The 26,802-nt window shown below is 32.1% G+C and overlaps 1 protein-coding gene across 3 annotated transcripts in view; it reads left to right on the plus strand.

The window, feature by feature from the left end:
• The window catches only part of LOC106129247 (fibronectin type III domain-containing protein 5), a 102,020-nt gene extending 78,598 nt beyond the window's left edge, over nt 1-23,422 (plus strand). For all 3 annotated transcript variants that reach the window (XM_060947579.1, XM_013327747.2, XM_060947580.1), the window contains 2 exons: nt 19,872-20,059; nt 20,522-23,422. In XM_060947579.1, coding sequence (XP_060803562.1) covers nt 19,872-20,059; nt 20,522-20,735 — 402 coding nt within the window. In that variant the 3' untranslated portion in view covers nt 20,736-23,422. The remainder of the gene's footprint in view (nt 1-19,871; nt 20,060-20,521) is intronic.
• The last annotated feature ends 3,380 nt before the right edge of the window (nt 23,423-26,802 follow it).

Consider the following 26,802-nt stretch of genomic DNA (forward strand, 5'->3'; position numbering starts at 1 on the left):
TACATACATACATACATACATAAAATCACGCCTCTTTCCCGGAGGGGTAGGCAGAGACCACCTCTTTCCACTTGCCACGATCTCTGCATACTTCTTTCTAACTAATAGCTAAAATTTTGTCAATAATCAAAATTGTAAATAATAATCAACGTTGTGCGACTTTTTCTAAATATATGAAGGTATATTCAATGTTTTAAAAAATACTCGTTGCTAAAATACCAGACAATAAATATTATTACTCAACAAATGAAAATAAAATTACTTGTACTTCATGCAAATACTTGAAAAAAATTACTTTAAATATAAAACTTGTAGTCTCACAATGCAGTTCATATAAAATACATTCTTCTCTTGGAATTGTTGTATCTATCCTACAAAGTTATTGAAGTGGATTTGAAGCTAGCGTGCTGAGTGCTACTAAAAGACAAAATTTTTATTGAAGCTTTTAAAAGAATTGTCGACAAGCGTTTCGGTACAGTTAAGAGTGACTTTTACTTAAGTATCTTAAAGACTTAGCTATAGTATTTCTTGAAAATATTGGTACTAGATATTTAATGTGTCTAACACACAGTAAGCAAGTATTTATGTAAGTATAGAATTTTTCTAACACAATGTATTATGTGTAAAAAAAAAATTATGCTCACAAAAATATGCAAAATTTTATGTAGGAAATAATTTTGGGATATTAGCTAATTTTTTTTAATCTATCCATATTAACATATTGATTGGCTGACATTATTGTCGTTTACAGTAATAAGGATTTCAAGAAATTCCCGCGGAAAACGAAATTTTATGTTTCACGCGGAGTAGATATGTGGCGACATCTCTACGCCACTCGTCACAACATCCAATCAAATAACAACTGTCAATCATCGCTAAGAAATTGACGCGCTCAGCTAATAGCAGCTATATATACAACCTCCAACACAACATCGTCAGAGCCGCGGTTCCCCAGGCATAACACCTGACCTGGCCGAAGATCTTCCCTTTGGTGGTGGTCGAGCCGAATTATCGCTCCCGCTACAGATACATTACTAACTCTTATAATACGGTACACAAAAACTCCGGATGGAATTTGAAATTTTTATCGTATATTGTAAGCCTAATATAATTTTATAATTAAGATAAATTATGTTATAATTCTCAATACACGGCGTCGCAACTAGGCCCGCCGAAGTAAAAATACGCTACGGCAATATCATCATGTTATTCGCCCGTATATAAAAAAATATCTTGAAGCAGCACTGTTTCTCCATAAAGAGTAACTTGACACTGAACTCTCACCTTACTAAGACCATTTCCCAAGGCGTTACAAGCGAGTAACGAAACGCACGAGTTTAACGATCACTAAGCAAAACATGATAGGACCCCGCAATCGCAATGTACGTAAAGACGTACATTCTGACATTTTACGAATGGTATAAAATGAAGTGTAAAACACGTTTTATTACTTTTTATATTACACCAAGGAGATGTCCAAGACAAATAAAAAGTCGACCGCGTCTTTTGAAATGGCCATAATAATAAATGGAAATGCTAGATAACGATTTTCGTTTCGTGACGTGTTGAAACGATTTGCCGTGTCGTTCCCGGCACCAGAATATAAAAAAAATAGAACCACTCCATCTCTTTCCCATGGATGTCGTAAAAGGCGACTAAAAGATGGGCTTATAAACTTGGGATTCTTTTTTTTAGGCGACGGTCTATCAAGCTGTCGCTATTTGAATCTCAATTCTGCCAAGCCTAACAGTTGAACGTGGCCTATCAATCTTTCATGAGTGCTGGCATTGTCTTCCCCGCAAGGGATATAGACGTATTTATTAGAATGAATAAATGGGATAACGATTTCATTATGTAAAGTTGCAAAGATGAGGCAAGAGTAAATATGCATTATTTATGCCATTTTAAACCTCATCTTACTTATAATTATCTGATACATCTATAAATAGATTGTTAGCTACTGTTCAAATCTCGACTTTAAATGGTCTTAAAACTGAGGTCATAAACCAGAGAAAATGGAAAGAAAAAAGTCAAAAAGTGGATAATATCAATGAATTACATCAATAGCTAGCCATAAATCCCTCACTCTCTTTTTATGTTGATGCGTGTGAATTTTCTATAGTTTTACGACACATTGGACCATTAAAACATTTTTATTGAAATGCTTATGACCGTGACCTGTGATGGAACTTTGAACGACCTCTTAGTTCAATATGACTAACTATTATTAGCTTTTTAACAATGGAAGTAAAATTTTGAGAGAAAAGATCTTATAAACAGTACAAAATATTAATTTGGACTAGACGGAGTAAATGAATGACTACCAACCTGGGCCAAAAATATTTGTATGCATGTATGTATGTTTGTTTGTTACTGGTTTGTCTAGTCAGTGTATACATATACATATGTACATATTATCACGTCTATATCCCCTACGTTCAGCTATATGGTTTTATAATCGAAATGAGAGTCAAAAAGTGACTGGTTGCTGGCCCATCACCTTCAAGAAGAGTCCCAGGTTTGTTAGCCTAGCCCTTAGTCGCCTTTTCTGTCATCCATGGGAAATGGATGGGATGGTCCTATTATTAAGTGCCGTGAACCACACGGCTCTATAAACAATAAAATTAACTGTTATATCAATAGATATAATAAGTTTAATTTGCACTATATCACTGCATAAATATTTACAATAAATTGTGTCAAAAAAAATAATAAAAAAAATTTAAAAGTCGAGTTTCAGCATAACCCTGACTGCAAAATTTGGTTACTTACTCGTAGTTGTCGAGACTGAATATGTACTGACATATCTACTAAAATAGAAGTCGTGTAAAATCTGTTATCTGAAACAAAATGTTATAAATGGCGCAGTTTTCACGAGGCCCTAAAAGCCTCCTATCAAAGGGGCGTCCTTTGATTGAAATGGATGTTAAAATCCTATGTCGTATAAATTGCAGGCGATCTTTTGCAAACTGTGACCATAAAAATATATAGATACCGAGTAAATGAAGAGGGCGGGTGTAAAATTGTATCATTAAATTAACACTTAAATAAATAAATATCAACGGAACAAATTACATAGATTGAGTGAACCGTGAAGTAAGTTCGAAACTTGTGTTACGAGATACTAACCCAACGATACTATATTTTATAATAAATACTTATACATCACATACTTTATTCCATACGGGTGATACGGGGTAGACAGGGTCACTAGTCATAAGGCTCGAACATTTGGCTGAATGGCTAATTATGCAGTCATATTAATAATGCTTATACGTTGTCCATATGTACTTTGGAAGTCACACTAAGTCTTTGGACATAGTTAACATCCAGTCGTGGTTAGAACACTATACAGGACTACATAAACAAAGGCTTAGAAATGTAACAAAAATACATAAGCATTAACGTTTAGCCTTACTTTAAGTCCTACTTCATAGCCTTAGTTCGTTAAGTCAGGTAAATCAAGTCCGTTTCACAATGATTCTCTGACCTGGACCAAATAGCAAAGTACTGTCAGAGACAAGCTGACGACCCTCAAAAATGAGTAACACGATATGAGGAGGCTACTAATCCATGAGATTAACTAGGAAGTTACAAGACAGGAAGGAAAGTTGCCTCTCCCAAAAATATGTTACTTTTCTCTTTGAAGTCTACCTACAAACGTAAGATAAATTTACAAAATTATATTCGTGTATTTTCAGAATCTAAGAACAAAAGGCTTGTTAATTAACCCTCATTAAATATTTGTGAAATTGCTTAGATTATTCAAGCGATGAAAAACCTGTGTTTTTGTGATTATTTATCAAAGGATCGCAAGAGTATACAATATATGATGACAAAAAGGAAACATAAAAACAAGGAAATATGTATTTTGTACAAATGTGTATTTTCAATTCATAAATAATGTCCATCTTTCAATCAAAATTTTCAATTCGAACATTATTTTTTCTGAAAAAATAACATAGTAGGTATTCGTAGTTTCATTAAGAGCTGTTCTACTCTTCAGATACCTAAGTATACCATTTATTTATTAAGTATTTAACAATAGATTTTTAAATAAAATTAACAATTTACCGGAAGAAAAACTCAGTACATTGGAAAATATATATTAACATTTCAAAATATCAAACGCCCATTTCCTCAAACGACTAAACTAATGAGTACCACTAAAACTTACATAACAGTAAAATGTGACCTCCCTAGAATAATATTAACAGGAAAGTATTATTAGAGGCGGGATCGTATTAACATTATGATTTGTTGGTAATAAAACCCACGTGCTAAGTTTACGAGAAGCACAGAGCACCGAACGACAAGCGGTAGTGTTGCGTTACTTCTTTCTTCATTTTCCTGCATAAAAATATGAAGTGGTTTTTAAATAAGTAGTACTCTACTTATTTAAAAACCACTTCATATTTACCTATTTTCACTAATACTAACGCACGCAGATTATAAAAGCTAAACAAAAATGTTTTTAAAAAAGGGATGCTCTTTTAGGCAAATATAACCTGTCAGTTTACATTAAGCCATCCCGCTGATTGTGGCCTTTGAATCTTGTGACTATTCTGCCTAACCCGCAAGGTGTGAAGACGTGATATGTGTATACAACTTCAGAGCAGGCAAGTGACCAGCCAGGCGGCAGAAGATATGGTTTTATGATTTTTTTGCTTTGTTTGAAAGCAATTTAAAAAGTTTTAAAATAACATTTTTCAACCTTAATAATGTGACTCAACCATTGTAAGTCGTGTTTACTTTTAATTACGTCGTTATATAAAGTCGAAACGAGATTTCGGTGAAAAATCTTGTATTAAACAAAAATATATTCAAACAATGATTCCGTAATCCTATTTTACACTGTTGATATTTCAGGTGGTCGCACATCCATTGTTACTTTTTTATTATCATATATTACCTACCACATATTACTTCAAAACATGGGAGGCAAAAATGAATTTCCAATGAATATAATTAGTTTTGCTCATTGGGAGAAATACGCATACTTACATAATTTTTACCAATACCCAATAACTTTCCGGTTAAAAGAGCCGAATCATGGGAGGAGTGCTCAGCTCCCGCGTTTACTCTCTACTCGTAACAGTGCACCCTTTCTTGATTCCCTACAAAATTAGTTACAAATAAAGAGGTCTTATATTCTATGTACGAGAAGAAGAATATTCTATGTACGAGGTACTCTTACGAGTTTTTAACCTTACCATATAGAGAGTAAGATACTATAACTATTATGTCACCGAGTGCACTATTGCGTTGTACCATGTGCTGCCTCTTAAGTATAGGACCATCTGTTTCCCTCGCATTTTAAGACATCCAAGGTCACTAAGAGAATTAACATTCATCTGGAGCACTTTTATCATGAACCAATATATGGATTAGGCTCTCGCAAAGATTGCGGAAGTCATATGAGAGTCGTATCGTGTAAAACCTTTACCCAGTCCCAAGATCATGGTCAAAAGGTGCAACCTGGCCTCCTTTCTAAAGAGGTGAGTTTGTAACCTGAATTAAAATAAGGCGAAAGAGGGTCTAGAGCAGTTTTAGTAATCAAAGGGGTTTATCAAAGCTACAAAACATGGGTAAACATAACTCAAGCAGAACATATATTTGTTAGCAATTAATCCAACGCGTTGGTCTGCGGACAGCGGGACGTGATTGCCACTTGATATTTTTGCACTCACTTCAAAAAAGTCCTATTTCATTTTTAATTAAGCTTCAGTACTTTGTACGTTTTTGCTAGAAAGATTTTTTTCAATTCCGTTTTGGGTGTTGGTTTTGAATTACGAAGTGGCACGAGTAGGTATAGAATGGAAAGCCTCTGGAAAATTTCGTATACTTTTTTTTATTGTGTCTGTTTGTTAGATAATAAATAATATACATACATATATTTATACCTATATACTTTTGTCATATAACCTTATGGGGTTGACGGAGTCAATAACAACGTCAAAATGTGACATCAGCATGAATGTACTGTTAGGTTTTAACGCAAAGATAAAACAAAATACGTAATGAAAGTCGTAAGTACGTGAATAATCTTTTTGTATTCCCAATTACTTACTAATTACTTTGTGTATTCCCAAGGAAAAGTCATTTACCATTTGAAAGAACACAGGCTCTGTATAATCAAATGACTTATTCAATAAGTCTTAATATTCTTTTTTAATTTTCTTCCTCCATGCACCACTGTTCATATCGACCCAGTAGTTTGACTTAGACAATTGGAGAGTGGTTTAATATATTTATATATAGTCTGATGGCTTAATATTAAACTTAATTCCTAGACCACATTAGGACCCTATATGCCTAATTTTAAATGTCTATACCAAGTGGTTTTGGCTCAGTATCATCTCATATCAATCAGTTAGTGTTCCCTTTTCTATGTAAGTACCTATAAGGATCAGTTCATTTCGAGAATGTGCAGGTTTCCTCACGATGTCTTCTCTCACCATAAGAGTCAAAGTTAGCACTCAAACTTAAATACAGAACTCAGAAAGAGTCATTGGTATATGTAAGTATGTAGTATGTAGGTATGGCCGAGTTAAGATTTGAACCACCATCGACGCTTTCTGGTATTTCGTACAAAGAACTCGCATTGTGTGAACACCTGATATTGTGTCATCGTTTGGAAGTACGTTTTCAAGGAACTAATTTACTTTGAGATTATCTTGACAGTGTTATGTTAATTTTAAACATTACGGTAAAACTAAGCAAAATGTTTAAAGGATTTTTGCTTTTCCTGTGTATAAATGAATATTTGACTGAATCTTAAAATAAAATCTGTTTCCTAAGCTCAGTATGAAAGCGAATTAAATATTGAAATCTATAAGTACCTTTGAGAGTGCTCTCCGATATTGCAACGGAAATTTAGATTACGGATAAATTTTATGAGAATAGCTGTCAAAGATAGAACCTTGATAAAATGTTCTTTTAATATATATAGCGTCCACTGCGTGTTAGTTGTTATAACTGTTAAATTATTGAGAAATCTGTTAAGAAGGTTTTGATTAAAAGAAAAATAACATTGTCTACTTCTGCGATTTGCGAGTATCAAAGTGCTATGAAAATATTTACCGAACCCCTTCTCAAAAATAGAACACTAATAACTTATAATAAGTACAAGGGAATTAACCCTTTCAAAATATCCACAGAAAGGAAATAAAATTTATAGATTTTAATAACATTTAGGAACTAAAATATTTTTACTGGTTATATTCTAACCTGCCGAAAACTACATAACCTAATTAATTCTAATATTTATAATACTATATCAATATTCTATTGTATATTTTCCAAATATTAATTCAGTTTCGTTTAGCAATTGTCTTTATTGTCATCGCAATATGTTTTAGTTCACATTTCGTTTCGGGAAGTTGATCAAAAATGCAATTATTTTTCCAATATTTACCATCGGGGCGGGTCACGAAATAACGTTAACTTTTCTAATGCATCTTCCATTTTGAACTGCATACTGTCATTTACCAAATGCCCTAGTTCCCGAAACAAACACGCTATATATTCATTACCATCGCAATGAGTTTTCTAAACTTATCAACTAGAGAATGACCGCGGCTCCACCCGCGTAAAACGAATCAGTTAATTCCGGTTTCCGCAGGTCTTTCTGAAAATCCTCTCTTAACCTCCCCTTGAGCCCATGAGAAACTTACCTGCCAAATTTTAATCTCTAGACCCTGTGGTTTAGGCTGTGTGTTATCTATCAGCCAGTCTATCATTCAGTAACGGATAAGATTTTTACATATAGATTCACTATATTCCACATTCCACGCTAGTCTAGTGAAGAAAACTAGTACTTATGTGCCAGCTGTTTTTCTTCCCGCGAAAATTGTAAAAGATAATCGATGGAACTTAAGAGATTAATTTGAAACTAGAACTTCATCTTTTAGGCGATGGACCAACAACCTGTCACTATCTGTGAATTGTTAAATACATTATCAAGCCATTAAGCTAACGAACGTTAAATTTTTTTACGATTCTCTCAGTCTAAATAGGGTATATTTTATAAAACGTTATTGATGTGCGAATTTATTTGTCTTTCTGCCTTTTCCTACTATTTACATCTTCGAAACAAAATGTAAATTTTGTGTTGATACCGTAACGGAAATCTTTTAACGGTCGCACAAAAATTCTGAACGAAATCCAGTGATTTATTTTAGGTACTTACTTGGGACAGAAACACGAGTGACAAAGGGATTTTCGGGATTCCTTATGTATATGTGACTTAAGTGATTCTTGGCCCTAGAGGAATAAGATATTGACGGCTTTAGTAAAGTGGTGAAGATCTTGATAGAATTTTTTTTATTTAATAAATTTTTAATGCAAGATCTTCACTATTCCAGAAAAAAAAACAAGGAAAAAGCCAATTGTCTTTTTTAAAGATAGATGTATCGTGCCATCACACGATCGTGACATCACACATCACGAGTAAATCAGTCATGTTATTCTCTTGTTTAACACGAAAAATCTGTTAGATAGTATCTAGTTCAAAATTATTTTTGAAATATGTTCCTTGAGAATATTGTGAACAAGGATTCCAAGAAATCTTTTATAAAGCTAAAACTCGCACGATATTGCGAAATATTCGTTATAATTTTCTACGAACTGCAATTTCTAAGGACGGGAAAGTGTTTATTATATTTCTGTAGTCCCTTCGTATGCATAAAACTTTAAAACTACGCAACGGATTTTGATGCGGTTTTCACTAATAGAAAGAGTATTTTCTCCGACAGGTTTTTATATATAATTGAAATACATTGAAACTATATTAGCTGAGTTATAGCGATTTATGTCCAAGAAGTCAGAAAAAAAATCTAATTGAAGATTGCATTTGTGCGTGCGCCGCTTATACCGTTGGATACAAGTAAGAACAATGTATAGCAAAAACATTGGTCTTTATTAGTTCTACAAAAAAGTCCGCGATGACATATATCCAGCTTTTTTATTTAAGTCACAAAAACTACTTTTCTGTATTAAAAAACATTTAATTCGTTGGGTGATGTTTAACTGGTGATATAACCAATAATACATATATCCTTATCAAAATAAGTAAGTTCATCATCACGAGCATTTAATTTAGATTATTTTTGCAGTTTACAGTGTGTTATTTAGACATATAGTTTAGGAGATATCACGATATTAGTATTGCGGCACGGTACGGGCCGGCCGCGGCGGCGGGGGCAGCGTCCCTATAAATAGCGCGTCGGCGGCAGCGGCTCCCCGGCCGAGGTTCGTCCCAACTGGGAGCCCCTTGCGCGCTTTTGCCGAAAAGGCTGTTAGGAGGAGCATCAAGCCCTCGCCTAAAAACGTCCCGCTGTAATAGTAAATGCCCCTCAGGCAAACTATGTTCTCATAGTCAAAACAACAGCGGCTCCCCATTAGCACTTTGAAATTGGAAGCGATCGGACGCGTTTATTTATCGCAGCTCTTTGAGAAAAATAAAACGTGCTTTTCAGCGCGACAACAATAATTGTATGATAATAGTAGGTATTGTATTCTAAGGTTAGTATTAAATCGCACTTATTAGTAAGATTAGTTTTTTAAAATATAAAACCGTAATTTATGGATGGATATTTTCTATTAAGATTTTGGTTAAAATTTAAAGTTAGGTCAATTTAATATTAGGGAAATAATTAAAAAAAAAAAATCGTAATTTAAGGTAAGATAAGTTCAGAAAAAGAACTTAATAGAATAGGTATCTTTCTTTTGTTTCTAAGTACATATTTAGATATTTTTTTACTGAGGCACATGCGAATAATATGGGAGTTAGTGTCATAATGTGTGTGTAATAAGTTTCTAAGGACGGGAAAGTGTTTATTATATTTTATTCGGTCACGAGTTTTATAACATTTGTTATTTCTAAAAGGTCTAAGTAATAAGTGTCTAAAATTCGGCTGACGGTATTATAACATATAGAATTACGATATATACAAGCACGTCTCTTTTTTCTGGTTAGGCAGAAACTATATGTTGTCTCTTGTCACGATTCTCGCTTACTTCTTTGGCTTAATCTACTTTCATCATTCTCTTCATGCAAACAATTAGGATACTTTTGATTTGCCCCTTGATCAGGATGTCCCCGATTTGACCAAGGTATTTTCACCTAGGTTCTCATACACACTTTCCGTTTATATTTTCTTAGTCAATCTGTTTATTTTTAATTTATCCTCTCCTATAAAATGAAAGAAGGAAATACCGACAATTGTTGAATCAATCCTTGTTATTAAGGATTTGTTTTACTTTGATGGCGTTTGATCTTAAATTTAATTATGCGTTCATCAAACCGTTCCAAAATTGTTCACAGTTTGAATTTGGCATAAAATTAAATAAGTTTCAAGTATCTTTGGGTAGTATCAAAAAGTTTGTAGGTCCAGAAATCTATTCGAAGTAAAGTTGGGAGTGATGCTCGTCAGATTTTCGGTTGCCAGGTCTCAGTTTTATGTCCGATTTTTTTTGTTTAATATCCCATGTTAGAGAATCAGTCTTATAATTTTCTTGTTTAATAAGTATTTGTTGTAGTGTTCAGGATGTTAGAGTATGATATAGTTTCATAATAATAGAATAGGTAGATTTAACAGGTTGTTTGAATAACATAGAAAAGTTAATCATTTATCGATCTATTTTATTAATTAATTTATTTAAATTAAATGCAACAGGTAGACTTGCTCTCTGCCAGTCAAACTTTTGGACTAAACTGAGATATGTGTATGGTTGGTTTGATAATACCTACTATAATAATTAATAATATATAAAATGTATGTGTGGTTCCCGGCACCAATACAAAAAAGAATAGGACCACTCTATCTGTTTCCCATGGATGTCGTTAAAGGCGACTAAGGGATAGGCTTACAAACTTGGTATTTTTTTTAGGCGATGGGCTAGCAACCTGTCACTATTTGAATCTCAATTCAATCTTAAAGCCAAATAGCTGAACGTGGCCTATCAGCCTTTAAAAGGCTGTTGGCTCTGTCTACCCCGCAAGGGATATAGACGTGATTATATGTATGTATATAAAATGTACAAAAGTTTAATACACTTACATATTATAGTTTACATACAGGCGGATTACATTACTGCAAAATATAAACCAATGTATGTATAGTTACGTACGATGGCGTCTCAGTGAAATAGATTTTGTTTTTTTGTGCTCAATACTATAGTTTTACTACACTATACTCCACCTAATGACATATTATTTTTACCTTATATTACCTTAACTCTGTAATGTAACATATTAATATTATTTTTTAAGCATGACAACTATTTATTTTACAGCAACAACAGGTGGACTTACAAAAGAAAAATTGTTTCACTTTACTTTGTCGAAAGCTAAGCAATAATCTGTTTGCTGTCTAGACAATCAGCTGTTTAAATTTATTAACATCTTTTCTTAAAATATGGTCGACACCACTTAATTATTAATAAGTGAAGTTGATAGGTTACTATCTTTATAAGTACTTGACTTACGAGTATAATTAACTTTAAGTGGGTGAAGGACATGAAAATTAGTCATTCATCAATATTTGTTTGATTGTATGTAATTTTGAAAGTATTTTCAATGGACTGAGGCCGTTTGTGATGAGTAAGTACCTATACAACTTCGCTAATTGTTGATATTTTGCCAGAAAGTTTACACACTGTCTATTAATTTCATATAGTTTTCGCTTTTAGTCCAATTAAATTCATTTGTTGCTTTTCGATTACGTATTGAAATGCAAAATAAGCTCGGAAATTAAATCCTTTTAGACATAACGTCCTAAATCATAAATGATTTGTTTCTAATAAAATAGTAGTTAATTAACAATTTTATCAAAATATTAAAAATATATAAGATTTTTTTTAAATTTTTAGTTATAAGTTATTAACAAACCATTGTCATTGAGTCCTGATTTAAAAATATTAATCTCAAATGAATTGTCAAGTTCATAAATGTCCGTTCGCGAATCCAAACTTTTATATCGTAGTCCACTCTATATCAACAAGACCATAAACATAGATTTAAAAATTGTATTATTGTTAGATGCTGCATCCCTAGATTAAAATACTTAAATAAAAAAAATCAAATAATAATTTAAGTGAAGCTCATTTAAAGTAAAAAAAAGTTTTCTTTTTGTGAATAAATTTTTTGAGAACATTTTTCAGACTAAAGGAATTAAGACACATCCATGATAATACAATTTTGCCTTTGCCTTTGCGTTTCGGTTTTAATCTACTACCTATGTGTCAAATTGGTGACTCATTTCGTTTGAACGTCACTGTCACGGTAATTTATGCTGCCCACTCACGACCTTTGGCTTCCGAAAAGGGGATCAAAAGTTAATTAAAAGTAATTTCTGTTACGAAAATATACCTTTTTCCTTTGTAGTAAACGCTTTTAAGTTGTATTGACTAATAGGTCAATATTTCCTTGATAAATTATTTAATTAAATATTTTTAATCTAAAAACCTATCACAATTATTAAAAACATACCTACTTAATAATTTTGAATAGTTTTAGTTGAAAAAATAAATTCATCAGAGTTAGAAATAAAATACCCGACATTTTCACAAGAACTTTTAATGAAAGAATTATAGGTACGTTTAATGTGTAAAGAGCAGGGGAAAATTTTTAATTTTCCTTTTATTAAGTACTTTTTTCTTTTAAGTCAATATATACTATTGAATCATCCTATTAACTAAATCTAGCCTAACCGTTTTATAGAAATTATATTTTAGCGTCCTTTACATACATTGCCATAGCATAATCAGAAGCATTACTACAGACCCAGTCACCAGTATGCAGTTGGCAGAACATGCAGGACACAATAATAGGTGCGCTGTAACTAAATATAATATATAATAAACTTAACTATATTTAATCTCTTTTCTATTTTTATGGCATAAGGTTGCCCTTGGTAACAATTTATATTTTACTCAAAGTAAAACAATTCATCGTGGCAATATAATATTGTGAGCGATTATATTGTCGTAGTGGTTTAATTAATGAATTAACATGATGCCCGCTGAAGTCACCTAAAAATGTTGCTTATTCCACCCTTTTAAGATTACGCTGAAACTTGTTTATTCGATAACGAAACTATAACACTGTGCCTGTAAGGCAAAAGTACTGGTTCGAAGCCCTTTCAATGTAATACGAGTAGTTTTGAGACAAATTATCGAAATGATCTGTCTATTCATTCAGGTGGTGTTCCACCCGTAGTTAATAACCAACGCAATTACTTCCACAGTTAGCTCCAGCTTCTAAACAGTTACTCTAGCTTTGCTTTTCTTAACTAGTGTGGTGCTCAGGATGTGTGCTGCCTCCTCGACCGTTGCTTCCAATACCCAAGACGGAGCGCCCGTGACTGTGGTTGTCAGTTCGCTTTACTACACGCAGCTACAGAGGATAATACCCAAAGCTAGCGGAGTCCAGCCCGCGTTACCTCGCGGGCTTGCCCACAATGCCAATGCAGATGTTCCGGCTGTGAACACCAAGTAAGCCGTGGCACGATAGCTGAGAGCCAATAGCGCGCCACGTTGTAAGCTATATCGCACGCTACTCACGTTTGAGCACTTATTACCAATTTGCAGCCACATTACGCTAGAATCACAATATATTGGTTTGTTGGTTGAGATTTATGTAATTTTGCAATTGGAGATCTGCGGTTTTAGAAAACTCCTGAAATCACCTGATTATAATGGTGACATAAAAGCTAATTCAACCTTAAATGAATGCCTAAGATTGTGAATATAAACTCGCTGTAGTCTGCGTTACCTCGAAGGATGATACTCAAAGGTAAAATAAAACATCACGGGTTTATCAACACAGCTAATACAGTTATTTCAGCTATGATCTCCAAGTAAGTTGTGGCACGATAGCTGACAGCTAATAGCGTGCCACGTTGTAAGCTATTTTGCACACTCACGATTGAGCACTTATTACCAGTTCGCAGCCATATTAAACCCAAATCACAAAATATTGATTTGTTGGTTGACATTTATATAATTTTGCTATTGAAGATCTGCGGTTTTAGAAAACTAAGAATATCACTTGACTAGTTATTTTGCCACTATTATAAATAGAGAAAAAACTACTAATTTAATCCAAGATAAAATTTCGTTTTACTCCACGTAACTTCAAAACATGATACTCAAAAGTAGCATCATCTTTCAGGCTTGTGAATACAATCATTGCAGAAGTTCCGGCTGTGACCACCAAGTAAGCCGTGGCACGATATCTGAGAGCCAATAGCGCGCCACGTTGTAAGCTATTATTTTGCACGCTACTCACGTTTGAGCACTTATTACCAATTTGCAGCCACATTACGCTAGAATCACAGTACATATACGAGTATGAAGCAGGATGCTGTGCAAATATGTTATCGATTATTTGGGGATTAATGTTATTTTCTAGTATTGCAGACTTGATATTATGTTGAATATTCTGATATGTAAGTTTTTTACGTTGTATAGCATACATTCCACTACACTCTCGCATTATTCTGAAGGTAAACTAGTAAACAATGTTCAAACAAACCTATTGTAAATACTTCGTGTAAATAAGAATATCTGCAATAAACCCCAACAAATGAATAATTAAAGAACTAAATTTTTACCCAAGATATCTTGTTATATAGCAGAGCGTCTGATACCCTAGTTGTTAGTTTGTGTACAACGAGGATCATATTTATAGTAAGCCGAGAAGCCAGCTCTACGAGTAGTCTTAATCTTATCCATTCCGGCAGTAACCGACAAGTAAGCTCTGAAACACGACAGCTGAGAAACAATAGCGCCCTACGTTAAAAGCTGTTTCGCACGCTAATCACCTTTGAGCACTTATAATTAATTAAGTTGCAATAATCTAGCAATCACGTTTAATGATTTGATACTCGAGCAAAGTTTACTCGTTTATTGGTTTCTTAAAAAAATGGATTTCTTTTTTTTAATAATCTGTTATATTTAATATTAATAAGAGTTAAAGTGCTTGGATAAAGATGTGATTATATGTATGTCTTCAGCTTATAATTAAAAAGTAGGTATTATATTGCAATTGTATGAAAAAAAAATCACGAAGTTTAGAATAAATTTCAAACTGAGAGTAGAAGTTATAAAATATGTTAAGGTATTCACAGTTATAATTAAAAATGTTGCATGATTCTTTGAAGTTTTGCGGGAAAGAATATTTTAAACTTCAGTTCGTATATTCACTACACAAAACAAAAAAGTTATTTAAATAAAATTGACCACTGTGTTTATTTCATAGATAAATTAATTAGATTTTAACCAAGTAGGTAAATAGATATAACTTCACTTTTAATAAACAATCAACATTGATACTCATTATTTTAAAACCAATTACATCTTATTATATTATTATGTAAAAGAAGAAACTGGCTGACTGACGCCATTTATCAACGCTCCGCCAAAACTACTGAGTCTAAAGATTAGATATTTCACATATAGTTTCATGTGGTCTATTGGTGGTTCCCAAAGTTCCAAAAAATACTATGAAAAAGCATGCTATTCTTCTTTTAGGCGATGTGCTTGTAACCCCTCACTTTTTGAATCTCAATTTCATTATAAAGCCTTTCGAGACTGTTGGCATTGTTTACCCCGTGGGGGAGAAAGACCTGATTATATACGATTATACACATGTACTTAATGTGAATGCAAGAAAAGTCGTAAAATTTTTGTTGAAATATACTCGAAGCATACTTTCACAACAATATGATGCAAGGGTCAGTTCAGGAAAACAATGTAAATTTTCAATTTGTTGAGTCAACAGAGCTTACATTTCATAATGGATTGTAAAATTTTGTCAAATATTTATCATCATATTCAGCATTATTTCTTGTGGGATTATGTAAATATCAGAGTATAATTTAATGACAAGGATATTACATAAAGATGGTCAGACGGGCATGACGAAACTAAAAAGGCTCCGTTTTTGTGTTATGCGAAATTTAATATGTATACGAATTTATTATATTGTTCATTTACAAACTGCAATATAAAAAACACCCATTACGAGGTTCAGTCCGTAGCTTTGATCATTTATAACATAGAAGCAGTTCTATATTACTATACTGAGTTTTGCGATATAAAGTTTTGTTCAAATTTATTCTGCAATTATTGTCTCCTCTTTACGCTTTTTCTATCTTCATAAAATTTTGTTAGAAAATAGAAATACTGAGAACATTTAATCCCGCCAAAAATTTCTACATGTTTCCCTTGGATTTGCAATAAACGCAAACAAAGTACCGGCCAAAGGCAAGTTTCGTTTCAACATGAAAAAACAACTGTAATTAATTTTTATATCACTAAAATAACATCTCAAGAAAGTACAAATGAAGTTAGACAAGGCACAGGGTCTGTACAAAGCATTTCACTAAGCCAGTGTAAATAGGAATAAATGTAAACGTTCCTTTGTTTTAATAATGAAACACGACCTTGTGCCACATTGTCTGTGCCGCATTACACGCCAACGATGAAACTTTTAAAATGTTACCTGCTCATTTATTATTCACATCAATTATATTGGAACGACGGCCATTTAAATCATTTATTATTCTTTACTAACATAAGGAGTTGCTGCCTTTTATCCCTGGGTTTGTAACAATGTTGTAAATTCAGAAGCTGTCCGTAAATACCCGAGCAAAACAACTGCAGGCCAGAATCAATGCAGTTGGAAAGCGGGCCCCCACCAAGATGTCGAACTATTCTAATTTGTAACATTAAATTGAAACGCGGGCCCGCGCCTGAACTGCTTAGCCACTGCGCTGCTTTGTGACGACTTTGAACAGTTTCTTAGATTACAACTTGGTGCGGGCCCGCATTCCAACTGCGCTGCTTCTTATCTGCCTTTGGTGTGCTCAGGGTTTTAGCAAATTGAGGATCTTTTACCAAGTTTGATGAGATTCTTAGGTGGTGTTAATAATATAATAATTTTTAAACAACAACTTTAATTACTTTACATGTATGAAATGGATAATGAAAATGAGACCTTGAACTTTGTGGCTCGAAGTTTTGATTATTACTAATATATATAGGTTTCAATATTGATAAAATGACTTTTAAAAGGTATGTTTACGTCGTGAACTCGCTGGAAATCCTCTACAATATAAATTTAAAAGTAAGGTTTATAAGAGGATTTTTAACTAAATTTAGGCAAGCTTTTACCGCCACCGAATAAAGCAAACATACTTCAACCACGACACGGAAACTATCAGTAATATTACATTCCACACTTAACTTGCGAATCGCGTGTGCTCAAACAAAATCACTCCAAGTCTCTTAAAATTTGCAAAGGAGCTGCGCTAGAGTAGACTTTATTCCTTTATTATAAGGAAAATAACATTTACGAGGATCCCGATATAAAAGCACTTCGTTTCACGGTCAGTAGTGAATTTTGTTAGTATTTCATGTTCATCGTAACGACAGAACAGACACGCGATTGTCGTCGACATACATTTCACTTGGAGTAATCTTTAGGGAATATGTATGACGCACGGTATGCAAATTCAGTGGTGTTGTTTGCATAGAAACGTAGGATATCCTAGCGTAGGCCAGTAAATTATTAAGAGCGATTGTTCAAGCAATGTGTACTAGAATTCTTGATGAATGGTTTACTTTAGTTTTATAATAATATAGGTATTATATAGAAGACTCGTTCTTGGGAACACAAAATGGCTATAGCTATCCAGCGCCAGTGTAGTAAGTTGTAAATACGCACTATGTATTCGTATTTATGTGAATAATTTATATTGTAAGTAACAAAATCATAGGCTATTTTATGACTTGGAATTTCTTAAAATATTTTCTCAAAAAAGTACGATTTGTTATATAATACGAGACTATACTTAAACTTGACGAAGTAATTTACGTGTCAATAGAATTTGTCCAGTCATTGGCGAAACGAAAAGAGGTAGCTATCAGAAATTCAATTTATTCCTTAATAAAATATGCTTTTCTTAACGTGACAAAGTACTTCATCAAGTTATAAGGCGTCAAAGGCGCAGATTTTAAGAACCCACGGTTAAAAAAAGATATCCTAATAGTTTTAATTTGCCCTTTTATTTTTGTCCGTTTATTTTTAATTCAATCAAGAAGCTTAAATAAAAAATCATTAAATTGCGATCTTAAATATACAACAGTTTTTAAATTAGTAATTAATATTGGGAAAAGTTTGTCTTAGCCTTATAATTGTATTGATAGAGAAGTTTGTCACAATCACGAAGTGTATGCGGGCATAACTTAAACAATTGTTGGTTTTCAGCTAAAAGGTTGTACCAACACAAGGAGTGTATGTAATAAAATAGAGTTAGCACATAAAATACAAACTCTAAATTGAAGAATAAGACGCTTTAGGCATATTTTCACAATAAAATATTCACAACTTCTTTACTGCATTGATATGAAACGTTTTTTTCTTAAATAATGTCCAAAATGTTAGTGTAAATACTACTGCTTAAATTATATTGATTCAAGCTTAGATTAACGAATTACATTATAGCTATAGCTAAATTAAATTGATATTTAAAAAGATTCGGTGTTAGTAAGGAACGATCTTTCTATAGTTTTTTTTTTTGGATAGTATAAACTGATATACTTGAACAAAATTCCACTCTCAAATGTCGTTAAATTAATTGCACTTTTAAATGCTCTTGTTGATCAGTGAATACCATTTTTAGTTCTTTTAAAATAAATACATTAAGGAATCATAAGGAAAATCTTAAGAATATGCATCCGTAAAGTTAATTTAGAGTTGAAATTGTGTATTTTTTTACAAGAATTGTGTCATTTAATGGAACTGCTGTAGGTTTACATTAAACTTTACAAACTCCATTTGGTTCCAAGCGCTTGAACACACGTAATCATATTTGAAAGTTGGTATAATTTCATTAAACTCGCAAATGCTCTCGCTTGGAGCTCTTTGAAATGCGTTCTGTATTGTCGTGTAATTATTTTGAGTTTTGTGCTTGGGAAATGATATGAAACTAACACAATATTGGATGAAAAGACTTTTTCCCTTAATTCACCTTTGTGTTGATCTTTGACCGGAGATTGCCTTTTATATTTTTTATCAAACAATTCTTTCGGGGGCCTTACATTTATTTTGTTCCAGTATCGCACATTTTTTCAGTTTATGATTTTTTTCAAAGGTAATATTTTTTAAAATCTAAAAGCGTCAATCTGTAAATACGTATATAAAATTCCGCCTTTTTTCCCGGAGAGGTATGCAGTGTTCACATCATTTCCACTTGCAATCTGCAATAGGAATTTAATGATGTCATCATTTGATTTATCAGTACTTATTCCGACATGATTACTTTTTAAACAACTTCACGTTACCGTATCATCAGAAAAGCCGAGCTTTAGAGCCATCAATATATTTATGCCTCAATGTGCCTTGGAGATTATATTTTAGGATCGTTACCTTTGCGAAAGCAACTTTATCAAAAGTTGGACCACGACACTGAAGCACATCATCTTTAGGAGAATCAGGTTTATTTGTCTCACATCACTTTGCCACAGTTCTTGTGACATCTCTCGGTATTGATGCTACACACATTTTCCAGCAAATGCGTTGGTCCTCTCTCACGCCCAGAGCTAAGAATTTGAAGAACATCACCTTTTTAAATTCAAAATAAGGATTAAAATTTATATTATCATTAAGAATACTTTACCTTTATCATCCGTAAATTAAATTTTAATCGGCTGTCAAATAAATCTTTAAACTTCAAATAAAACAGATAAACCTATCACAATATCTAAACAAACAACGAAGAAGACCGGAATATTTTTCTTACACCACCTGGTGTAATATTTCTTTTTTATTTCATCAAAATTAACACCGGCATTATTTCCAGCACATGCGTTGGTCCCACACTCACACCCAGAGCTTAGAGTGTGAAGAACATCTCCTGGCTCGCTGCAACCGTCCCCGCGTGAACTCCGCCATCTTTGTGTCAGCTGAACCCACGGGATTCGCCGGGTTCGACGCGGGAGAATTTCTGAGGCGTCACGGTTCGCAGTCAAAGTTGTGTCGCAAAGCTAGGTATGACTTTTATTACAAATATACATACATATACATTTGTAAACAAAACAACGAATTGCTCTATATCCTTTTTTTGTAAAATCTTACTTTGACAAAACATTTCGGACGTGCATTTTTGAATTTAATTATTTTCTTTATTTGTTTAAATTTACTTACTTCGCTAAGGAATAAAGAAAGAAGTACAACATGTATTTCGATGTCCAAAAATTATGAGAAGGTTTAGTTTATAAAAGTTTTTACAATTATAAGTCACATAAAATATTTTTTTGGTTATTTATTTAGAGTCAAACTCAAACTCAAACAAAATACTCAAAATATTTTGAATCGGTCAGATTCAAAATATTTTGAATAAAGACAACTCACAAATATGCATAAAACATTCCGCCGTCGTACTGTGTAACCATGACGGATTTGCCCGCTTTCAATACCCCTTTTCAAAGCCCTTGTCCATTATCTTTATAGGTCAGCAGACAATATTCCCCTCACAACAATGAGCGATTCATCCGAACGCTTGTGTACCGCCAAACCACCCAGAGAGGAGACTATAAACGAAGAAGCCAAATCTGATGACAGTGGCAGTGTGGAAACTGTCAAACATTTCGGACTACCCATTCTCTCCGTCTCTGGCCCGTCGCCTCCAGACGAAGACTACGACCAAATTGACGAGTATCTGTAGCATTTCCATACCAGTTTCCAGCTCAAATATGTGCTGGAAAAAATGCGACCACCTTGGACTAGCCCCGCGCAAAGTCCTTGAACTTTTCCACTGGACTACAATTCTATCTTGTGATATGATGGCTTGAAGTGAGTGATCGGTATTGTACGGCTTAACAACGAATTTCAAAAACTCTACTTGAAATTCTTACTCGTAGTTATTCTTGTGTGTCTTGAAGAGGGACCATAGTATTTCTAGGTACGGTGTGTTTGGTTTACCCTTGATGTATGAATATTTTTGTATTTAAGCTATCCTGTGTCTCTATTGAGTGTTAAAATATCTGCGTATAGATTTTTGAATACACTTTAAATTTAATTAAGGACTGCACAATAAGAATGTAAATTATTAAAATTTAACTTATCAGTGCCACTCGAAATTTTATCAAGTATTTAGTGTGTATTGAATGTCTCTTATAAGCAATTTTATACTAAGTAGAATATTGTAAAGTTTGGTTTTGTAAATAATTACTTAACCTGTAGTGTTTAGATATTGATTTCGATTTATAGAAATATAAGTACCTATACTCCAGAGACAGATTGAGATAAAATATACTTAGTCATCTTTTATGCTTAAAATAATATTATTATCACTTTAATCATAAACTTATTGTAGCGTATACTCTGGTTTTCAGAAAATGAAATTTCTTTTCTAATTGTGTTATAAATACCGTGAATCAATTAAGCGTTATTGATCACATACGTTATAGATCACACAAGCCATATCTACAATTAATAGAAAAAGTAATTTTCAGTTTACATAACCTTGCATCATTTCCAGGCTTAATCTACTTAAATCCTTAATATCAAAAAATCATGCTTATTATAAATTGTTGCTACACGTCGCCATCTTAGAGATCTCGTTGTTTATTATTAGTTTTATTATATATGTACCAAACACAATATTTTTATGGAACATAATATTATTTTGCAAACTTTTTACACAAAGTTTCCTGCGGTTTATAAAGTTACACAGTTTCAATTAATTATTATTAGAATGTGCGGCATTGATTGATATAGTATAGCAGCAATACGAATATAATTAAATAACAAGAATCCTAAACGATTACGACTTTATTTGTCGATACCCCAAAAGAAATTACATTTACTGAAACCATTATTAGGATTAAACATGACAAGAATTGAAGGTTGAATTTTGGTCCAATGATGTATTAACTGCACATGGTGTTTTAGGAAGTAGGAAATGAATTTAGGTAAACATCGGAGAAGTATAGCTGTGTCTGCACTTTTTCTTTGAAAAAGTTGTTATGTATAAGAACTGGGTATTAAATATCAGTTTCTTGAGGTCGTTACTATAGACACAGACAAAGGAAAGACGAAAAAAGTAGGTTCACATAAATGCACGAGTATATTAATTTCAATTTGTTTTTTGTGCTTAAATTTCAATTTGTATCTTTATAATGGAGAAAAAAGAATAAACGTTTTCGTAAAAATTGTTTTGCAAGACAAGTATTTAAATGTCAATTAAAATTGATAGTTTAAATTTTAGTGAGATTTTTCATAATTTTAGAATTTAATGGCACTAAATTATTAAATACTAGTAAGATAAGTTCTTTTTCTTTTGACCTGGACTGGTACTTAGGGACCAGGGTGGCAGTATATGAAAGTAGGCCTTAATTCCAAATCACTGTATATTTCTAATATATTTAATATACTTTTGGAGCTAAGACTATATTATTCCCTCCACTATTAATAAATCCTATCCATCGAGTAGGTAGCTGTAATGTATGTTACACATCCCTTTAGTTTCATTTGGGAATATTTTCAATTGTCAATTTTATCATTCGTCTTTTTGTACTGTCGGTCATCTTCCTTTATTGTTTTTGGTTAAAAAGATACAATGCACATACAAGTTTGCACGGAACTCTGAGGCACGCGAATTCTATTCGTAGTCTACCTATTTTTATCATCAGTATCGATTATCGATACGAGTAGCCTATCGATCATCTTGCAAATAGTCTACATTAGTGAAAAATACAATGAACCATTAATAAGTTTTTTTTAATACATAGTTATTTTGCAGTTTTTGACCTTGTGAATTTGTTGCAGTTTTTGACCTTGTGAATTTGAGTGACTTTTAAGTTTTAGATTAGAAGCCCTTTCTTCTGAAATAACTAAGGAATATCTTGAATAAAAACGAATAAAATCATTTTAATACAGGGCGTGATAGCGGTACAAACACGTCATTTTTATAGGCAAATAGGGAGAAAATCGAGACAAGGATGTAAAAAAACATAAACAGATAACATTTGCCTTCACGTTTTTCTCTTTAATTAAGAATTAAGATGTAAATTATTATAATACTTGTACCAAATTTACATTACTGTAAATTGTAAAATAACCAAAGACCTTTTTAGCAATAAGACTTTTAGCAATGCACAATTTTATTTGTTTTATTTTTTTTTTTTTGATTAAAAATATTGGTAGGTTTAGAAATTATAAACCTGTAAAGAAGTTATTGTCGTACTGTTAATAAAAGTTTTAAGTTTCATTTAAATTAACTTTAAACACAAAATGTAGGAAACTAGAATTCTACTAAAAATCATATGAAATTATAGATGTATTCTTTTGAAGTTATCTTGTGCCAATATGTTATTAAATCATAATTATTTTACATACTAACAAAACTAATGCACGGATTATAAATATGTATATCTCATATTATGTGTATTTTTAAAATTCAAAGTTACTTCTGTTCGTTTGTAAGTTACTTAAATTGGTCATTATTTTAAACATCTATTTAATGTTTTCATTACATTTTTGTTTATTTATGATCAATGAAACGAAAGCCTATAAGAAAACAATTTCATATAAAATATTATTAACATTTTTCAAATAAATATCAACACATTTTATGACCATAATTCTTATACTTTAACTTCATTTAATCTACAACGTTTTAATCAGCTAAAAATAATATTGTAGATATTCAAAATTTAATGTTTATTTTTTTTTATCAGGGTCTAATCTTTAATCATACTGATTTATTTATCTATTGTGTTATATTTTAAGTAACCTTTTTATAACAGAATATTACATTTGGGAAAGTTCACTTCATATGTCTTTTTTGTGATTAATAAAAATTAATCTACTCTAGCGTGTGTTTTCCCATAATTATTATTCACACAATATAAATCGGAAAAATATAGAACTAATAATATTCTGATTCAAACCTAAAGATTTTTTTTAATGTACTTGAGATTTTGATTAAAATAAGCAAAGATTTCCATTTGTTAATCACATATAAATTCGATAATTAATAAAATAATGTAGCTTTTACATGATATTAGATGATATTTGCGTAGTATTTTACCAATTGTGTACATATCTATTAAATGACACGATAATTATATAAATGCTCATAATTGTAAAGTAAATTATAATAATCTAAGTATATTGTACAATTATTTACATCCTTACGTCTATTTACTATCACGATGAATAATAAAAGATTCAATATTTAGTCAGTTGCTTTATTACGGCGTCATTACATTTTTTTTTCTTATTTTACTTTCTCGTTTGGAAATCTTATCCAAAGAGTCTTCATGTTCCTTGTTTAATTCATACAGCTATTAGTTCTGGCCATATATTAGGTGTCAATCAGTTTTTTTCGTAACTAAAAAAATAAAACAATTAGTTTTGTGTATTATCCAAATTAGTTACTAAGCCACACCAGCTGAAGGTGGCCTTTCAGTCTTTTTAAGAGTGTTGGCTCTGTCTACTTCGCAAAGGATATAGACGTGACTATATGTATGAACTACTGAACGAATTTCGATGAAATACTACAGTTTCTAAATTATATCTTATGTAAATTTACAAGAATGTTAGTTCTTTTTGAAATATTAAACTTAAAATATGTAAATGGGTAAAAAAATAAATTAAACAATAACCAAAAAATTACAAACCTAAAATAACTTGATTGCTTCATTGACCTTATTATTATATTTGTTAAAAAATAGTAAAGCTGGTGTGGTCAGAAATAGTTTTGATAATACCGTAGTATCGCAGCCATTAACGAAGGAAGTATTATTGGATTTCCACATACTATGAAACATTCAAAGGTCAGTTCGACGTGCTAATAGTGATGGGATTAGAAATGAATCGACTCGAAGATATTACATCGGCAAATCACTTTATTTACTTTGACTTTTTTTTCAACTAGGCTTTGGCTTTAGGTGTCGCTTCCGTGGGAATATCCGGAACAATGTTATTCCATAATTTCAGTTTAAAACTCATATCTCACTCACATTAAAATCAGTTGAGTAGTTTGTCAGCCTAATTGAAGTGAAGATAATTATAAAATTCAAAGATAGAATAGTACAAAATCAATGAGTTCTAAAAAAAGGGGAATAATTGTCTAAGAAAAAAGAAACATGGGTAAAGTAGGTACCTATGTATAAAATTTCCTTGGATGAATCGGACCTAAATTGGTTTGCTTTGAAAAAGTCCATTAACTTCATTCTTATAACAATCCTATAAATATTGAAGACATAGTCACAAAAATATCTGTCAACTAATTTTCAAGTAAATCATACAAAAGAGAATTGTTGAAAAGTGGTTTATGAAGACTAATAAAAGAGTATGAGTGAAGATAAACAGTAATTTTAACCCTAATAAATTTTATTGTTACCGAATACAAAAAATCTAAAAATGTTACAAAATATCGATATTTATATAAATAAGTATAATTTCCCATCTCTAATTATGTAATTTAGAGTTTACTTGATGGGGTTTTTCCGAGCATTTATTCAGCGTATGTTTTATTAGTGCTTTCATAGTTTATAAGTATTGATTATTTTCAGTAGTCATCTGGTCAGGGCGAGAAAGTCAGTTTACGTGTCATCACGTGGTAATGTCAGACTATGAGTAGGTTTTGTTTAAAAATTCTGGAAATTTCCGCGGAAACGGGTAATCAAAGACGATAAATCCCGCGTTTTATGCGGGCGGAGTCGCAGGCGCTCTGTAGTTTTTATATAATTGTTATATTTCGTTCACAAACCAATTCACACACCGTCGATTACAAAATTTTAGCAAATTGCACTGCATTGCGGTCAGACTATTAGATTAGTGTACGTGAACTAATCCATTGATAGCTATGAAAAAGAACTGACATATAAAATTACAGATTACTCGTATAAATTAATGGTGTATGTTTTCTATAGATACGTATCTGTTTTATAGCTATTATTACTCATGAATAGATTGTTTCAGTCTTGGTCATAGAATACTATGAATAAAAATTAATTGACTGATTTCATCTGTTATTTTACGGAAATATGTCTCTATTATTTTTATGGTGAATCAAAACAACCAAGCAATTTATATTTTATGGTTGTTTCTGATCTTATTCTCTGCTGTTTTGTTTTGACATCGGGGTTATCAAAGGAGCTAGTTATATATATATATATATACATAAATCACCCCTCTTTCTCGAAGGGGTGGGCAGAGACTAACTACTAACACCTGCATACATCTTTCGCTTCGCTAGTTGGATATAATTTGCGAAATAAAATTATCAATTTCGATTTTTTAAAATAAAAAATAATTTGTCATCTCTATGACACTACATACACTATCAATGTCATTGGGTATAATTTGAGACGTTAAAATAGGAAGTCGTCAACAAGTAATTTAAAGGAGTAGAAGGGAAAAGCAAAAGCTGTTAGGAAATTGAGGTGAAAGCAATTTCACTTGTTTTTCCTTATTTTTCAGAGCGTCGGAAAATTACATCCTAAATACTTAACTATGGATATATTCGTGTTTTTTTAAAACTCCGTAAAACATTTTATCTTTTAAAAAGCCAATTTTGACGTGGATAGATGGATAACTTTAAAAAAAAAGTAAGCTTCATGATGTTTTTTTAACAATTAACTTTTCATTTAAACAACAATTACAGAAGAAGTGTATTATGCATAAATATCTATTAACACAATCTATGCCAAGTTACAATTCAAATTACAATTTCTCTCTTACAGCCATAAAGTTCAGATTTGACTCTGAATTTTCAGCTT

This window comes from Amyelois transitella, chromosome 13, assembly GCF_032362555.1.
Source record: "Amyelois transitella isolate CPQ chromosome 13, ilAmyTran1.1, whole genome shotgun sequence".
Classification (NCBI taxonomy): Eukaryota; Metazoa; Arthropoda; class Insecta; order Lepidoptera; family Pyralidae; genus Amyelois; species Amyelois transitella.